Source organism: Lasiosphaeria miniovina, assembly GCF_030549165.1.
Source record: "Lasiosphaeria miniovina strain SMH2392-1A chromosome Unknown B0T26scaffold_6, whole genome shotgun sequence".
In the NCBI taxonomy this organism is placed as follows: domain Eukaryota; kingdom Fungi; phylum Ascomycota; class Sordariomycetes; order Sordariales; family Lasiosphaeriaceae; genus Lasiosphaeria; species Lasiosphaeria miniovina.
Window position 1 is genome coordinate 3167541 of NW_026848225.1, and position 16090 is coordinate 3183630.

General features: G+C 56.1%; 4 protein-coding genes across 4 annotated transcripts; 3 read left to right on the forward strand and 1 right to left on the reverse strand.

Annotated features, from left to right (window-relative positions):
- Positions 1–947: 947 nt before the first annotated feature.
- Positions 948–4124, forward strand: B0T26DRAFT_679268 (uncharacterized protein; the record flags this gene model as incomplete). Its single annotated transcript, XM_060440332.1, has 1 exon — positions 948–4124. One exon carries the CDS (start codon positions 948–950, stop codon positions 4122–4124), a length of 3177 nt encoding a protein of 1058 aa, XP_060293222.1.
- Positions 4125–7240: 3116 nt separating this feature from the next.
- Positions 7241–8695, reverse strand: B0T26DRAFT_755051 (uncharacterized protein; the record flags this gene model as incomplete). The annotated part of the gene is made up of 1 exon (XM_060445902.1): positions 7241–8695. The coding sequence occupies one exon, from the start codon at positions 8693–8695 to the stop codon at positions 7241–7243; it is 1455 nt and encodes a 484-aa protein (XP_060293223.1).
- A 1056-nt stretch (positions 8696–9751) lies between these two features.
- Positions 9752–11816, forward strand: B0T26DRAFT_723503 (uncharacterized protein). Its single transcript, XM_060442629.1, has 2 exons — positions 9752–11047; positions 11104–11816. Exons 1-2 carry the CDS (start codon positions 10093–10095, stop codon positions 11445–11447), a joined length of 1299 nt encoding a protein of 432 aa, XP_060293224.1. The 5' UTR covers positions 9752–10092; the 3' UTR covers positions 11448–11816.
- A 147-nt stretch (positions 11817–11963) lies between these two features.
- B0T26DRAFT_428697 (uncharacterized protein) lies at positions 11964–15464 on the forward strand. Its single transcript, XM_060434946.1, has 5 exons — positions 11964–12476; positions 12759–12775; positions 12981–14109; positions 14162–14431; positions 14482–15464. Exons 1-5 carry the CDS (start codon positions 12168–12170, stop codon positions 15274–15276), a joined length of 2520 nt encoding a protein of 839 aa, XP_060293225.1. The 5' UTR covers positions 11964–12167; the 3' UTR covers positions 15277–15464.
- Positions 15465–16090: the final 626 nt, after the last annotated feature.

Here is a 16090-nt window from a genome sequence, read left to right on the forward strand (position 1 = left end):
GGCATGTCGCCAGTGCAACAGCCAGCACCCAAGCGCGACAGCCAGCACCCAGGCGCGACAGCCAGCACCAGGCGCGACAGCCAGCACCAGGCGCGACAGCCAGCACCAGGCAGCCTGAGGTTTTTGAATTATTTTTCAACTGCCGCACCCGAGCCTGTTTTTATTACCTGGCTGAGCAACGAAGCCGCCCTACTTCCTCTCTTCACTTCGGGCGCAGAAAAAACCACCACATTCTCGCACCACCAACACCACCACCGCCACCACCACCACCACCGTCGTTTCGTTTTGCCTTTCTTTACCAGTAAGTTGCATGTATATAATATCTTCACGTTTCCACTCCTTCACCGTCTTTACCTTCTGAATCCCGTATGCATATTTTCAAACCGCACTCGATTTCCTTTCTTGCGCGGCCTCGGCAGCTATCCAGCCCTAAGCACAAGACATCGCACATTTGGCTCCGCAGAGATCTGGAAAATGTGATTTCCTTATTTCGCTCTGTCTCGTCATTATCCCCTCGTTATCCCCTTGAATGCCTTGAATACCGGGCCTTGACTTTCCATCGAGCTGCTCCTGTCGTTAGCCCCTGAATCCGGAGCTTGGCTAGGCTTCACCCGAGTTTGCCCCGTCCTCATCAGCCTGCTTGAATGACGAGACTTGCTCTCCTCCGAGTTGCCCCCATCATTATGCCCTTGAACGCGGAGCCTCGACTAGCCCCCAAGCTGCCCTCGTCTTTCCTTACCCGCTTGAACGCCGAGCCTTGGGTACCGAGCCTTGGCTAGCTTCCAGGTTGCCCTCGTATGCAACCAGACTAGCCATAATCCCGTACCATAACGTGCTGCTGCATTCTATCCTGCACCAGCCTCGCCCTGTCTCACCTCTTCTCGCCTTTTCTGGCCCTATTCGTGCAGAACCGAGCTGACAAAGGCCTAAGATCGTAGTCGAGGAACATGGCCTCTGAGGGCCAACCCCAGCCGCCTGCCGCCGGAGCTGCTCCAGTCCCCTTGGGCCTTCCCGGCTCGGGGGCGGGCACGGGCAGGTCCCCCTGGTGGTCGACACGGATCCCGCCCCTGCCAACGGCGTCGGTTGGCATCGACGAGAGCGGCAAAAAAAGGGGCGATTACCGGCGCGAATACTGGTCGGCAGTCGTACGCCTGCGCGAAAACTACATCCCGCCAGACATTGACCGGGAGGAGCTGTTGCGGGACCTGGAGCAGGGTGATGCCCGCGCCATCCACCACCCGGCCGGCCACCCTCTTTGGCGGCTCGCTCATCTCAAGTCCGGCGAGCCCCGGTATGCCACCAAGCTGAGCAATATGGAAAATTTGGTGGCCTGCGTAGCCATATACCAGACGTGGGAACAAATGTTTCAGATGCAGCCCACGCTGCTCCCTGTTCTGCCGTCGAGGTATGACCTGTGGACCCTTTTTATAATTGGCGCCAATCCGGGAGGGAGCAGAGCAACCACCCACTACACCTTTACGCGGCGGTGTTTTAAAGCTATCGAAAACGCCCACCTCGGTTTCCTCCTCCCCGAGATCTTCGGCCCCCACGATCCAAATTCCAGCGATGGATTTTGGCAGGGTTACAAGGAGTTCTTCGACCAGCAGCTCCGCATCAGCAAGGACGAGGCAGAGGACTGCGTCTCGGAGAAGCAGCTCGGTAAGAGACCTGCCGCCAACATCGGCGCCAAGGACGGCGAGGCCAATGCCTACGAGCAACCTCCCACCAAGAAGCATCGCGAACAGCCAACCTCGAGCCCTCTTGTCGCCTCCGAGAAGAAAGAAGAATCCTCCTCGGCCAACCAGCCAGCTCAGATGCTCGCTGGCCCTAGCACGGCGCAGACCCAGCCCGTCCTCCCTCGTCCGCCGCGTTGGCAACCAGATCCCGACATGACCCGCCACATCCAGAAGCATCCCGAGGCGTCTCCTTTTTACAACTCCTCGCAGCACGAGAGCCACGCACAGGCCAAGGCCCCGGCTCAGCAGGAGCAAACCTTTGTCTCGCCTGCTCATCCTGCCCAGATCCCTACTACGACAGGACACATGACCGTCGAGCGTATCCAAAGCGAGATGGATCGCGTTTCCCAGTCCGGCTCACCGCGGAAGAAGAGCTTGTCCAAGACGCAAGAGAAGTTCAACAAGGTACAGGAGAGTCTGGCCACGAGACAGAATGCGCCGGGCAGGGCCGAGATTTCTCGTATGCAGCGCAAGTTTGACGAAGAGATGGCAAAGGCTGAAGCCGGCAAGCTCGCGCAATCCGCGCAGATTGTCAACCTACGGCAGCAGATGGAGAGCACCGCGTCATCGTCGTCTTGGCAGCTCGCGTTCGCCCAGCCTGCTATCAGCAACATGCCTAGAGATTTTATCCCTAGCTCGCATCGTGTGCAGCAGAAGGGTCAGCAGAAGGGTCAGCAGAACATGGCGCCACAAAACCTTCTTCCGCCTGCCGCTGTCGCCGACATGGGCGAATCCCTGCCGAACATAAACCCGCTGCCGGAACTCCAGCCGGTGCCGGTGCCGGTGTTGCCGTTGGCGTGGGGCCACGCCTACGAGGCGAGAATGGTCGAGAAAGATTTTCCGATGCAGGGGACGCCGGACCAGACCCTCCAGGTCCCCAAGCCGAAATATGCACAGCGGTATCGAGCCCAGGAGAAGGAGATCCTACCAGTCTCGATCCAAGCCCAACAGCCACAGGTATACATGGCGCATGCTCCTCAACTTCCCCGCCGTGATGAGTTTATTCCGCGGAACCCCCAGCCTTTGCCGGCTTCGGTTTCGTTGCAGCCTCAGGCGTCGGCGCACTCCTTCGTGCGTTACATGGCTGAGATGGGCCGCCTGATGGATGCGCCGCCCAGCCAAGATCTCCAGCAGCAGGAAAGCAACACGGCAGTTGGGCTCGGTCAACAGGCCTTCGGTTTCGGGCTGGAGGGAATCGACTATAACTTCAACCCTAGCGAGCAGGACATCAACTACCCCTCGGAGAACCAATTTATAGAGCAGTACAACGATGCTGTCGCGGCCAACGCTGCTCACGAAGAGCTGTTGCAGCAAGAGGCTGCGCAGAACAGTTTCATGGCCGACTACAACCTCAGCGCCCCTCAAGACTCTCAGCCGGCGAGCCTCCCTGCCGCAGCCGCTCCCGCCCTGACAGATAACGCCGGAGCCACCATGGTCATGGCTTCTCTGCACACCCCTGCTCCGCCTCCGATGAACGACCCCATGCTGCCGCCCGACATGCTTCTCCCTCTCATGTCAGCGGCCGAGCAAGCCTACGGCGCCGGTGGCAATGTCCCTGCTCAACAGGAGAACAATAACTCCTTTTTCCCTCTCGTGCCGGTTACTCAGCCAGCCCACACCGCAGCTATCAGCGCAGCCGCTCCTGCTCCTATCCAGCAGCAGCAGCAGCAGCAGGACAACACCTCGCTCCCCATAGATATCGGCGCGTCATCTCACTCCCAGCCCGCCACCAACATCACCGCAGCCAGCACCAGCACCGGCACCGGCACCGCGGGACCTTCCAACGAGCCGCAGCACCCCGCCCTGCACTCAATCCAGCAAACACAGAACGAGATCTTCAGCTACGTGAGCCAGGCGCACCACCACCAGCAGCAGCAGCAGCAGCATAGCCAGGGCGCCGGCGCTGCCTTCGACCGCGATCCCCTTGCCGGCACCCCTACAGCAGCCGCTGGGGCAATGTTCTCGCCGTCACCTTCGCCTTCGCCTTCTTCTGAGCAGGACGAGCAGGAGCATGTTGAGTCTCTTCAGCAGCAGCAGCAGCAGCAGCAGCAAGCCGTCGTCGCGCCTGTCCAGGCGTCGAGCCACGGCGCCGAGTTCCGCGCCGGCTGGGCCTCGGCCACCGCGTACCACCAGCGCGTCATCGACGAGGTGCGCGCCGATCTAGAGGCCGTACGCTACGAGGTGAATACCCTACGTACTAAGATTTCTGCTACGGCTGCGTCCTCTTCTTCTTCTTCTGGCCGAGCTAGAGGACAGGGAGGAGGCAATGCTGGCTTTGCGTCTGCTCTATTAGGCACCGATTCGCCTCGTCGCCACGCTGTTGCGCTCAGTACCCGCGTGCAGAGTGTCGAGCGCAAGGTTGATGACCTCGAGAATGAGGTTTTCTAGCTTGCTTGCTTACTTGCCTTGTTGTCTGGTTGGTTTGGACTTTGGGCTAGCCGGGTTATGGCTTTCTTTTTCATTTTGTCGTTGTTTTCTTTCTCGGTTTCTTTCTTTCCCCTTTTAATTAGCCTGGGGGACTTGTACGGACACCGTACGGGAAATAGTATGTAGGATACTGGGAGGCCTTTGGGGTTAGACGGACCGACTGGAGGGTACAATAACTATTTGTTATTTGATGGATTTAGCGTAAGGGTTTTTTTTAAGTGTCTCTTTGTATCTTCGAAGGCGATCGGCAAAGGTGTTTTAGCTTATAACGATAGCTTTAAATAGCCAACTACCTTTTACCCAAGTTAGGATTGTGTAACTTGTACTATACCGATTACTTGTGTATTTGAGTAGTCCTATCTACTTAGTGAGGCTTGGGACGCCTTGTCCATGTGTGTTATGTACGGCTACGAGAGACGATATTTGTCACGGCAAGTGCAGACAACACAACTTACTTCCCCCGCGCCCTGCCCGGGCCTTAGAAGCTTCTTTCATTTTTTCCTTCTTTAGCTTTAGATTCTACGAATACAGCGACTACATTGCAGCCTTGCCTCATAACAGTTGACTGTGCGGTGACAATATTACGAGTTCCGGTGTCTTTGCTTTACGTTTCTTGCTCGATACAAACAAGATAGGGTTGGATTATAATGGTTGTTCTTGAGGCTATTAGTGTGACGGCCCGCCTTACGCAGTAGGGATGTCAATGGTTGAAGGCAGCAACGAATGTGGATTTAAAGCTAAGGAAGAGAAAGGAATCTATCGCGGGGTCCGCGCAGGGCGCGGAGAAATAGGTAGTGGTGGTCAGTGCGCACAGGCCACACACAATGCAGCCAATAGAATCAATCCTGTCACATGAGCCCTGTGGCGACCGTGACAATTAGTATTGGGTTAAATCGCCTGGGTGGTTCAGGAGTAACTCATCCTCACTCTATTCATCAAAGAACTTGGGTTGACAATTGACACTGCCATGCATTAGAAATGTGTACAGAGTGTAGTGGTCACTTTCGGAAACACTTCTGGCTTGGCGACGATTGAAATCGCTTACCAAGCCTGCAATTTCTATAGGATTACGAAAGCTCATGCCCGTTCTTGACCAAGACCAGGTAGAACTGTCCGGGTAGACCGAGCACGTGTATCTCAGATCATAACTAGCTATCAATACACGGGAGCTGTCACGGGTAATAGGAAATGAAGGACTATGCCAACAAAATACCGTATTGATTAAGTGTAAAACTAAGCTAAAGAAGAAAAAGGGAAAGGAAAGGGGAAAGATTCGCGAAGGCTGCGATTGAGGGTTTGTGAGCGCGGGGTTCGGTGCACGTGACTAAGGGACTAAGTTTATTCGGGCTTAGTCTAGAAATGATGTCACGCGGCTAGCGATAAGGGAGCCGATAAGGAACCCGCAATGCGCCATGCCGTGACAGGCGCAATATGACTGGCACTAGCAGCAAATGGAAAGATGATATTAAAGGACAAGAATACAAAGACAAAGGAATTTGACGAGATAGTAGCATAGGTAATAGGTAGTTATCGTCATTGCCTTGCCGATTGGCAGCCATTAATTACGATATAACTACGCCACCCAGCCAGGATCCCTGCGGGAGCAACTGAACTGACTGTGCAGCTCCGTAAGGGCAATACCTGGCCCATTTATCCCATTGCGGCGCTGCAGAAGCCGTGGTAGTAGCCCCATATGGTGACTCTAGATGGACAGGGTGTCGAAGAGGTTGCTGTGCTTGCCATATATTTAGAGTTGAATAATTAATTGTCTTTCGTCAAACTCGAGGAATGCATGGTGGACTGGCATCTACAGAGACATTCCACCGGGTTTATAACCATTCGGGGAGGTATTTATTTCCACCGTTCATCAGCGTCGTAGAGCAGTCAATTAGTTCGTCATAGAGAATCTCTTTTCTAAAAACATTGCCTGGTTTTCGGCCCCAGTCTAGTCCACTAAAGTGTCCTATCAGCGTTCCGTTTCTGGTAGAATGATTTCACAAGACCCTAGCGAGAGCCTAGGAATGCTGGCCGTCATGCACAAAGATGGGCTATAGACACCCGGCCGCCGTGTACCAATGTAACAATGCTTTTACACCCACTCAATCATAATTCCAGTAATTATTTTTACTCGGTTTCGCAGTATACAAGTAATAAAGAGCTTGCTTCGATTGTAAATAGTCCCTAGCAGCTCCTCCCTATTTCTCACAGTCCAAGAAATGGCCCCGCAGCTTGACGTTTTGCAATCTGTCTACCACAGGCAGTACACAGTGATACCTACCATCAGCATATTTATGGTTCATCTAATTAGTCTAGGGAATCAACACGAGAACATACCTAGTCCTGGGCTGAATGCTCACCTACGAATTGTTGTCATAGATGTGATTGTGGGTTTTAAGGGCGTGGATCAAAGAATAGGGTTTAATAACTGGTTAATAATTAGCTGATGCAGCACTTGGGTATGGATGTCATGAGCGAAGCTTTCGCCATCATGTATCCGGGCGCGGGCGTCGGGCGACGATATCGAATTTGCGCTTGTACTCTGCTTCGTGAGAGACGGGTCAAATGGAAACGACAGCGGCCACCATTGTGAGGGCCGTACGAACTGGCCTAAGCGATGGGGAAAAGGAGAAGGGGGGGTTCGGGGGGGGGGGGGGTGGGGGGGTGGTTGGGAGGGGTTAGAAGTAATATTAGTCCTGTGAAATTATCACCCTGTGATTCGCCCAAGGGCAAGCGTACGAAAGGCGTGACACACATGCAGTGGTTTATCTATCTATCCATTTTTTACATGAGCATCGCCGCCTCATGAAGGCTAGATATCCAAGTATCTAACCATGTAATGCACATTCCCACCAAAATCCCGTCGTATCTCGTGACGACAAACGCCCAAAGCTAATCATCCGCCAAATAATAACAGATCCGCTCGTTCATAGTAAAATCGCAACATTCCGCTCTTTTCCTGACTCCGTTTGCCCATAATCACCCAAATCCTTCATTGCTGACCCCGTTTCACTGTTCCTAAAAATCAAACTCCATTTCCGCCCGTAAACCTTCCCGGTCGTGAAATCACAAGTATATGTCTACTCGGACTTGACATAGACAAAGCTGTTCAGCGAGCGGTGGTCGTCGCTCTCGACGTGTTGGTAGGTGTCAATCCTCTTCTTGACGCCGTCGCCGATCATGACGACGTCACCGTCTCCTCCAATCTCTCGCTGTTGTGCTCCCTCCGAGGCGAGCGACTTCTTGTCTGGCAGGGGCACGCCCTCGGCTTGGTGGACGGCATAACTCTTCTTGACAATGCTGTCGACAATGACAACGTCGTCGTCGCTAATCGTTCGTTGCTGCATTCCCTCTGAGGTGAAAGCATCGTTTTCTGCCAGACACAAGCTCTCAACGTAGTAGGTCTCAAAACTTTCTTTGATGCTGTCGCCGATGACTACGAGGTTGCCGTCTCCAACGTCTCGTTGCTGCGCCTCTTTGTCCGCCAGATACAAGTTATCGACGTGATGGATATCATCGTCATCATTGATGCCGTCGCCGACCATGACAACGTCGCCGTCTCCAACCTCTCCGTGCTGCGCTCCCTCCGAGGCGGCTGCCTTCTCATCTCCTAAGTGCAAGCTCTGGCTCCGCTCTAGCTCGTCAAAATGCAGTGCACACGCCTCGATCTCGGCGATGTACAGCTCGGAGAGCGCCTCGGCTGAACAAGTCACCACGGTCTTCCACTGGGGCACATTCTGAATCACTGACGGGTGCTGGGCCTCCTCCTCGTCGGAGTCGTAGATGCTGCTTGAGGCGGTGTAGCAGCTGCTGGACGCGTCAGCGTCGTCGTCGCTGCTGAGGAAGTGGTCGTATCTCGCTGCGAACAGCTGCTGGAGGTTTTGCACCTCGGCAACGCACGCCGCGCTGTTCGTGCTGGGCGGTGTCGGCAGGCCTTCGGCGTCCTCGGCCGACTCGGTGCTGCTGCTCTCCCCCTCGGCGGCGCCGCCGTTCTCTTCGCCGCCGCCGCCGCCGCCACCCTCCTCGTTACTTGCTTCGTCCTCCTGCTCCTCTGGCTGGTCGGTTTCCGGCTCTGCGGGAGCGGCTGCGTTGAGGCACTCGACCCGTTTGCGCGTGCCGGTTCGGCCGCGGTGCTCTTCTTCGTCCGTATCGTCGCTCTTGCGGCTCATGCCGCAGCAGCCGTTGCAGACGTGGGTATCCTCATCGTCTTCTTTCATCATCTTGCAGTAGCGGCAGGCGTCCTCGCTGCGAGGATCATGCGGATCCGGATCCGGATGCGGGTGCGGGTGGGGCGTGGGCGTGCGATATCTTGCGCCGAAACTTCTGCGCCGGCGGCGCGTGAACGGCTTGAACAACCAGTTGGTACTGCGCTCGAGGAGTTGCTGGCTGATTCGGCCGATTCGGCCGATTCGGCCGATTCTGCTGAGCTTTTCTAGATCGAAGCTGTCCGAGCTGCTCTTGCTCTTGGGCTTTTTTGGTGTGGTTTTCGGTGGCGATGGCGGTTTGTCGCCTTTGCCCTTCTTGGGTATCAACATGATGTGAAGATGGTCTTGGTAATCAACAAGCGAAAAGGGGGCAGCAATCAAGGCGTAGTCGCAACCAATATGATAGAAGATCGCAACTTCGTTCCCAAATCTCGACTGGGGCTCTCAAGAATATGACGAGGACTGGAGAGGATGTTGCAAAGTTCGTGCAGCGTTGGCAGCAAACCCGATTGAGCGGTTGCTTAACGGTTTATACCTCTGGGTAAAGTTCCACGCAAGAACGCCAAAAACTCTGCGCTGGATACAAGTGCAGCCCTAGTTCCACTTCCCCGGGCCGGAACAAGCACGCTGTTCTGAGCAGACATGGGACTACAAGTCAAAGTACATGCTGTTGGTGAACAAGAGAGCTGTTATCCGAATGCATGCCTTGAGAATCTGACCAGGGGCCATGTACGGTTATTAAGGCGTCTGCCATTCTCGACGGATCCAAGTACCCTGATCTAAGCTTTAATTTTTAGGTTGGCGGTACGGATACCAGGGAAAACAGCAACTAACAGCCGCTTCATCATCCATTGAGGCGCCGGCGCTAAAACGCTCGCCCCTGAACAGCAGACTGCAATGCACTTATTGTACAGATAGGATTCCACCAGGCGGGAGCCACACTGTCGGGCCGTAGGGCGCATAGTCTGCCATAATGGTCGCAGAAAGGTGCAGTAGCGCCAAGGGCCAAGGCCGGTTGGCCAGTGGGGCACGGTGAGATCCACTAGGACTTCCATTTTCCATCCAAGATGCCCGTTAACAGCCAACGAACCCTAAGATTGGTTGACCGACACACGGCTGTGATAGTATTTTTTGATGACAGGCGAAAATGGCGGGGTTGTTCACGAAGAAGCTATTGCGATCGACTGGCCAACGAATCTCTCCAAGACCTAATTTAGAACTTGAAGCTGCAGGGTTTCCTTACATCTCATCTGCACAGCAATTTTAGCGTTGGCGGGAGGCATTTATAAGGGCGTCCAGCGCCAGCCTTGCATCCGGCAGACAGAGGACTTGTGAACGACGCAGCCAACGACGTTCCTCCTGCAACTGCACGGACCGCAGCATCTCCTAGCACTCTAGATTGTATATTAGGTGTCGACATAGGCGAACTTCATGGAACGGCCATATTAGAAAAGAGGGAATCGCAAAGTAAACAACAGCCCTACGGAGAGTGACGCCTAGGCGGCAGAGAGGGAGAGAGGGAAAATAGCGGGGCGGGCTAACGCATCGGCTTGCATCGGTAAATGTTCGTCGCAAACTCGAGGGTGCGGCACAAGCCACCCCGCCGTTGAACAACGGCAAATGTCGAACATCCGACACATAAGCAAAAGAGAAGGGGGACTGACGCGGGAGACTTCGACAGCTAGACTGCTCTCGCACCGCTTTAGGTATTAACGGCCTCGTTAAAGATGGCAGAGTCTTGGGTGCCTGTAGCTCCGTCCAGCGACTTTTCGCTGGCGAACATTCCCTTCGGTATTATCAGCACGTCTGCCGACCCTACCCCTCATGCTGCCGTCGCCATTGGCGCTGAAGCATTGGACCTCAAGATGCTCATATCTCAGCACGGCTTGGAAAAAACATTTCCTGGGATTGACGGCCTGGAAGGTGTCTTCTCGCAGCCGACTCTCAATGCCTTCGCGCGATTGGGGAGCGGGGTCCATCGGAGTGTCCGGAGGAGACTCCAAGAAATCTTGGGGACGGCACCTTCGAGCAGCAGCCTTCTCAGGGACGACGAAGAGCTGCGGGCGAGAGCTCTGATCGCCCAGAAGAAGGTCAAGATGCACCTGCCCATGGACATTGGGGACTACACCGACTTCTACGCCGGCTACCACCACGCCCATGCCGTTGGCGTCATGTTCCGAGGGCTACAGAACGCTCTGCAGCCCAACTACAGCCACCTCCCTGTCGGGTATCACGGCCGGGCCTCGAGCATCGTCGTGTCCGGCACGCCGATCCACCGTCCAGTTGGACAGATCCTGCTTGATCCAGCCGCGGAGCCAAAGCAGCCCACGGCGGGCCCGTCGCGCCGACTGGACATTGAGCTCGAGCTCGGTTGCTTCATCTCCAGGCCCAACAAAATGGGCGAGTCGGTCGATGTCAACGACGCGAATCCGGGGCACATATTTGGCTACGTGCTCCTCAACGACTGGAGCGCCCGCGACATCCAGACGTGGGAGTACGTGCCACTGGGGCCCTTCAACGGCAAAAACTTTGCCACCACCATCAGCCCGTGGGTCGTGCTCGCCGACGCCCTTAAGCCCTTCCGAGCAAAAGCCGTCGACAACCCGACGCCGCTGCAGGATTATCTGAAGGAACAGCAGACGGACAACGTGTTCGACATCGACCTCGAGGTCGAGCTCACGAGTAAGCAAGATTTCCCGTCCCAAACAGACGCACACTGACACGCGCAACTCCCGCAGCGGCCGACGGCGGCGAAACCGTGATTTCCCGGACGAGCTCCAAGCACCTGATGTGGTCGTTCCCGCAGATGATTGCGCACCACACGCTGGGCGGCTGCCCGCTGCGCACCGGCGACCTGCTGGGCTCGGGCACCATCAGCGGGCCGGGCGGCGAGGGCGAGAGCGGCAGCCTGCTCGAGATGACCCACGGCGGCAAGCGGGAGGTGCTGCTGTCCGGAATGGACGCGCGCACCTTCCTCAAGGATGGCGACACCATCACCCTCCGCGGATCGGCCGGACCGCGCGGCGCCAGGGTCGGGTTTGGCGAGTGTGTCGGTCGGGTTTACACGTCGCTTCGGAGATGATACTGCGTAAATGGCGATGGACCATAACTGTTGCCTGCTAGAGGCGCGAGTCGCGAGTCGAAGCTTAAGTAAAAAGGATGCGGCGTGTGGTTAAAGTTCACACAGCGCAGCGAATTAAAAAAAAGGATCGGATTAAATTGCCAACTGCCCTGTGCGTATCCGTATCTCATTCTGCATGGGGCCATGATTTCCACTCTCGTTTTACGGTTTTACGGAGGAACGACCAGGGGAAACGAGGAAGGAACCGAGCCGAACTGCTGACGCGAGAACCCGAACCCCAACCTGGCAGTTGCGACTTGCAACTTGCAGTTGGTCGCTCCGAAGTGTGGGTGGGACTTTCCCCAGATTCTGCACTCATTGGGCAGATTTGGCAAGGAATTGGCTCTTTGACAGGTCACACTACGCTGCAACGGGCAGGGTCCCCGATCCCTGTCCTTCTGGGCCCGTTGCATGCTCACCAACACAGGGCACTCAGATTTTCGGGTGAGGCGACCTGATGATGACAGGGCGGCGGCACAGCAGGCCTCAGGGCCGCCCAGGCGGTTGATCCGTCACGTGAGTGGCTTACGGGCGACAGGCCCTCGAGTGTCCTATCTTTGGGTACCTGCCCCAAGATTCCCTCTTTTCCTCGTGTCGGGCTTTTTTTTTGCATTTCGCGACGGTGCTCCAGGGTGCCGAGTCCAAAAGCCCAGCGGTCATGTTTTAGGCCAATTCCACACGATGGATCAGCTCTCGTCACAGGTCAGCGATCTTCGGTCGTTCCTAGAGCCGGCGGCTCCGCCCGCGACTGGATCTCCCGCCGCACTTGTGTCGCCGCGCGACGGAGCCGCATATTCTTCCAGCGGTGGTGGTCCACTCCGTGCCAGCGCCAGCAGCACTGCCCAGACGCGCCAGACCCGCGAGCTTTCCGCGCCCGGAGACAATTCCGCACCCCAGACCCCTGCGAAGCGGAGGGTTACCGAGGACTTCGACGGCGATGACGCCGACGGCGCCGCCTCGTCCAAGCTGCCGAAGAGCAAGCGCAATCGAGTGCGTCCTTATTTCGTTTTAACTGCCCCTCTTGGCGGCGGCTTCCACGCTGTCGGGACTCGGATGGCTGCCTACCCCTCAATTGCCCGCACGAACCTTGCTCGGGGACATCGCGGGTTGATTGGCCCTGATCGAGCCTTGACAGACCCTCGGCGCATCACCGAGACTTTTTGTATATTGTCTGCATCTGCATACAATTCATCTGCATACCATTCACCTGCATGCCACTGATCGTATGCACGCGCTGACTGGTTGTACTAATCGTCTTTTCTTCTCGTGCAGTACATATCAATCGCATGGTAAGCTTTGTCTTTCTCGGCCCTGAAGCGTCCTATCGTTCTGCTTTAGATGCCTGCCCCCCCACGCGGACTTGGAGGAGGGCGATTTTGTTGTCCCTGGTTCTAGGTGCTCTCATCGTTGCACAGATGAAACCCTGGGCCGTGGATGTCCATACCTCGCGTGGTACCTACTCCGTAATCCCTGAAGCTGACTGACACGCACCAGCAACGAATGCAAACGGCGTAAGATCAAATGCAACGGCCAGGTCCCTTGCCAGCGATGCGGCCATCTCAACCTGCAATGCCTCTACGCACCAAACTGCTGCTCCAACAACTTCAAGGACTCGGACGAGTTCCGCCAGGTGACTGACCAGGTCAGTCACCTGCAGAGCCAGGTCGACACCCTGTTCAGCAACATCGACTCCCTACGCCAGGAGGCCTTGCGCCTCGCTCCCATCCACGAACGCGTATTGCCCCCGCCGTCGGCCACCGTCACGCCTTCGCCATCCACGCCGTCCCTACCTTCGTTGCCCAAGCCGCTGCCAGCCTTCCGAGTCCCCCCCTCCTTCAGCGGTCCGACCAGCATTGCCTTCACCGTCGACGTCGCCAAAAGCACGCTGCACAACATGGGATATACCAGCACGGGCGATGGTAACGACGATGGCAACTTTCAGCCCGAGCAAACCCCACGAACTTCTCCCACATTTCAGCCACCGCCGCAATCGCCCGCGCAGACGTCGCCTCATCCACTGTGGGAATATGGCAGGGACGAGGTAATACGTCTCTGCAGGCTCTACGAGGAAGAGGTCGGCGTCATGTATCCCGTCATATCCATCCGCAACGTCATCGATCACGCTATAAACCTGACGTCAAGCATGGAATCCGTAAGGCGCAACGGCCAAATACCGCCACATGGCCCGGACTTTGACGTATCGGACCCCAGGACTCTGCTGTTGATCATCATCATGTGCTGTGCCCTGGCCGTCGAGGAGCATGGCAACAGCGCAAAAGCCGACCGGCTGTATGACGTCATACAGCCCATAATCGACAGGCAGTTGATGGCCGAACCCGCCGAGGTTGCCAGGCTACCATTCCTTGCCTTGGTCGGGGGGTATAGATTCCTTAGTAATGACGAGGTTCTTGCCTGGCGTGTCATGGGCCACGTAGCGCGGCATTGCCTCGAGCTAGGCTTGCACCGAAGGGAGGGGCTTGAGAGGATCTCGAACTTGGAGGATCGCAGGAACGCACTGCATACCTTTTGGTCAGCGTATGTGCTGGACCGTAGATGGAGCTTCAGCACAGGCTTGCCGTTTGTTTTGCACGACGACAAGATCGACCCCAAGCTTCCATACCCGGTGAGCCAGGCCGCGAAAGCCATCTCTGCCAACACCTGCTGACCATGTTTAGGAACGACATCCGTTCTTGGAGGCAATGATTAGCTATTCTAGACTCGCGGCCAAGATATGGATGCTCGTCGACTACTTCGAGCCTGCAGTCATCCGGGAGTTGAAGCCAGGCGACTTTGAAGATCTCGACCGCCAAATACATGAGTGGTATGACAGCATTCCGAACGAGGTCAAAACAGATCCGTCGGACAAGAACTGGATACCGATCCTGCCTCCAACCGCCGATAGCATCCACCGGCTGCGGATCTGGACTAGGTTGCGATTGAACCAGGTACCCTGTCGTTGCCCCTTTACACCGGGTCATTCTTCTGACTACTCTAGATACGCATTTGGCTATACACGCCCGTATTACACAGCGCCATCAGCATTGTCGAGAACATCGCGCTCGCCGAAAGAGCGGTCGATCTTGCCAAGGAAACGATCCGCTGCCTTGCCCAACTCAACAATACGACGAATCTTTACCGTAGGATTCAGATCTTCTACCACCAGTTCTTGACGTCTTCGATTGCCGTTTTGTTCCTCGCATCCACCCATGCTCCGTTGAGATTTAGCGCCAACTGCCGCGACGAGTTCTACATAGCTCTCGAACTTGTCAAGGACATGTCGGGGCGCTCATGGGTTTCGCAGCGCTTATGGCAAACAATAAGATCGCTGAAAGAATACGCGCCTCGTCTCGGGCTAGAGGACAATGTGCGCAGTGGTGAACTGATAAGCCCACACCTAAATTCGGCCCACATACACAGCGCTGGCCACAGCAGCGCCAGCGCCAGCGCCAGCCAGAGTCCCGCGCCAGGTCTGACGGCCCCCTTTACCAGGGAGGCAGGCCAGGCGGGGAACGGAGGGCCACGGTACCCCTCTACTCCAAGCGCGTCCCAGGCCCATCAAAAGGCTGACGAGGACCAGAGCAACGGCCTGCGGTTGCGGACCGAGATGTCACGCATCTTCGAATACATGGGCACGAAGGTTGGACCTGACATACCCCATATGTCAGAGTCGATGCACGACCACACCATGTCTACGAGTCTTCCGGGCCCTAATGATGGAGCTTATGGTAACATGCATAACAATTATATGGCGGACGAAAGTGTTTACCAGCACCTGAAGAACATATTTTAGCTTAGTGGGAACTTTAATATTGGCGACTCAAATCTGTTCCTCCATCTTGAAGCGCGGCGCAGTTGCAATGTCCATTCTGCCGAGGTGTGCCGCAGTTCTGGCCCGAGCAATGGCTGAAATTAGGTTGGCTCGCACAATTCACGGATACGGGGCTACAAGGCTCTTCAACTGTGCCCACAGGCTCACAGCCAAGATCAGGCCAATGGCGGGACTGGCGGGACTGGCGTGTCTGGGACTGCTGACAGTGGCTCACCAGCTAAGCGAATACGCCCCCTGTTAAGCGTGTTCGAATCTCCTCTATAACTCGCAGAGCGAAGTGTCCAGAAGACCGCTCGGCCAATCCAACCGCCGCGTCTACTGTTGGCACTGCAGCGAAATGCACTACTGCGACGAGGGTCGGTGCCAGACCTGTGCCAAGCGAGCTGCGCTGGCCCGGCAGCGGGGCAAGAGGAAATGGGACAGAAAGCAGCAGTCCGGGACTCGCGGCAACGGTGTCGATAACTTATTGGGCGCCAACATCAGCCAGCTTCGGGCCTGGACGCTGGCTTTTGGGCTAGCGGAGCAAGATGTGGAGCGATGTCGACGGCCTGGCTAACGAAGATACGGTTCTGCTTCTGCCTCGCCGGATGACGACACATAGGAAGCAGTGGCCGGGTTTGGAAAGCTTGGTGAGCGGGTGGCGGCGCCCGATGGCTTCTTTACGTTGCGTGGAGTTTCAGCTATCTCGTGACCAGGCTTGAATGGTTTGGGGACGTTGATACTCACAGTCAAACGTGACGGGCAATGCGACCAGCCAACTACCGAGGTTTTTGGG

Coding starts and splice junctions, on each gene's coding strand:
- B0T26DRAFT_723503 (XM_060442629.1), top strand. CDS start 10,093: ATGGCAGAGTCTTGGGTGCCTGTAGCTCCGTCCAGCGACTTTTCGCTG. Junction 11,048..11,103: donor CCTCGAGGTCGAGCTCACGA/GTAAGCAAGATT, acceptor CAACTCCCGCAG/CGGCCGACGGCGGCGAAACC.
- B0T26DRAFT_428697 (XM_060434946.1), top strand. CDS start 12,168: ATGGATCAGCTCTCGTCACAGGTCAGCGATCTTCGGTCGTTCCTAGAG. Junction 14,110..14,161: donor ACCCCAAGCTTCCATACCCG/GTGAGCCAGGCC, acceptor GACCATGTTTAG/GAACGACATCCGTTCTTGGA. Junction 14,432..14,481: donor CTAGGTTGCGATTGAACCAG/GTACCCTGTCGT, acceptor TGACTACTCTAG/ATACGCATTTGGCTATACAC.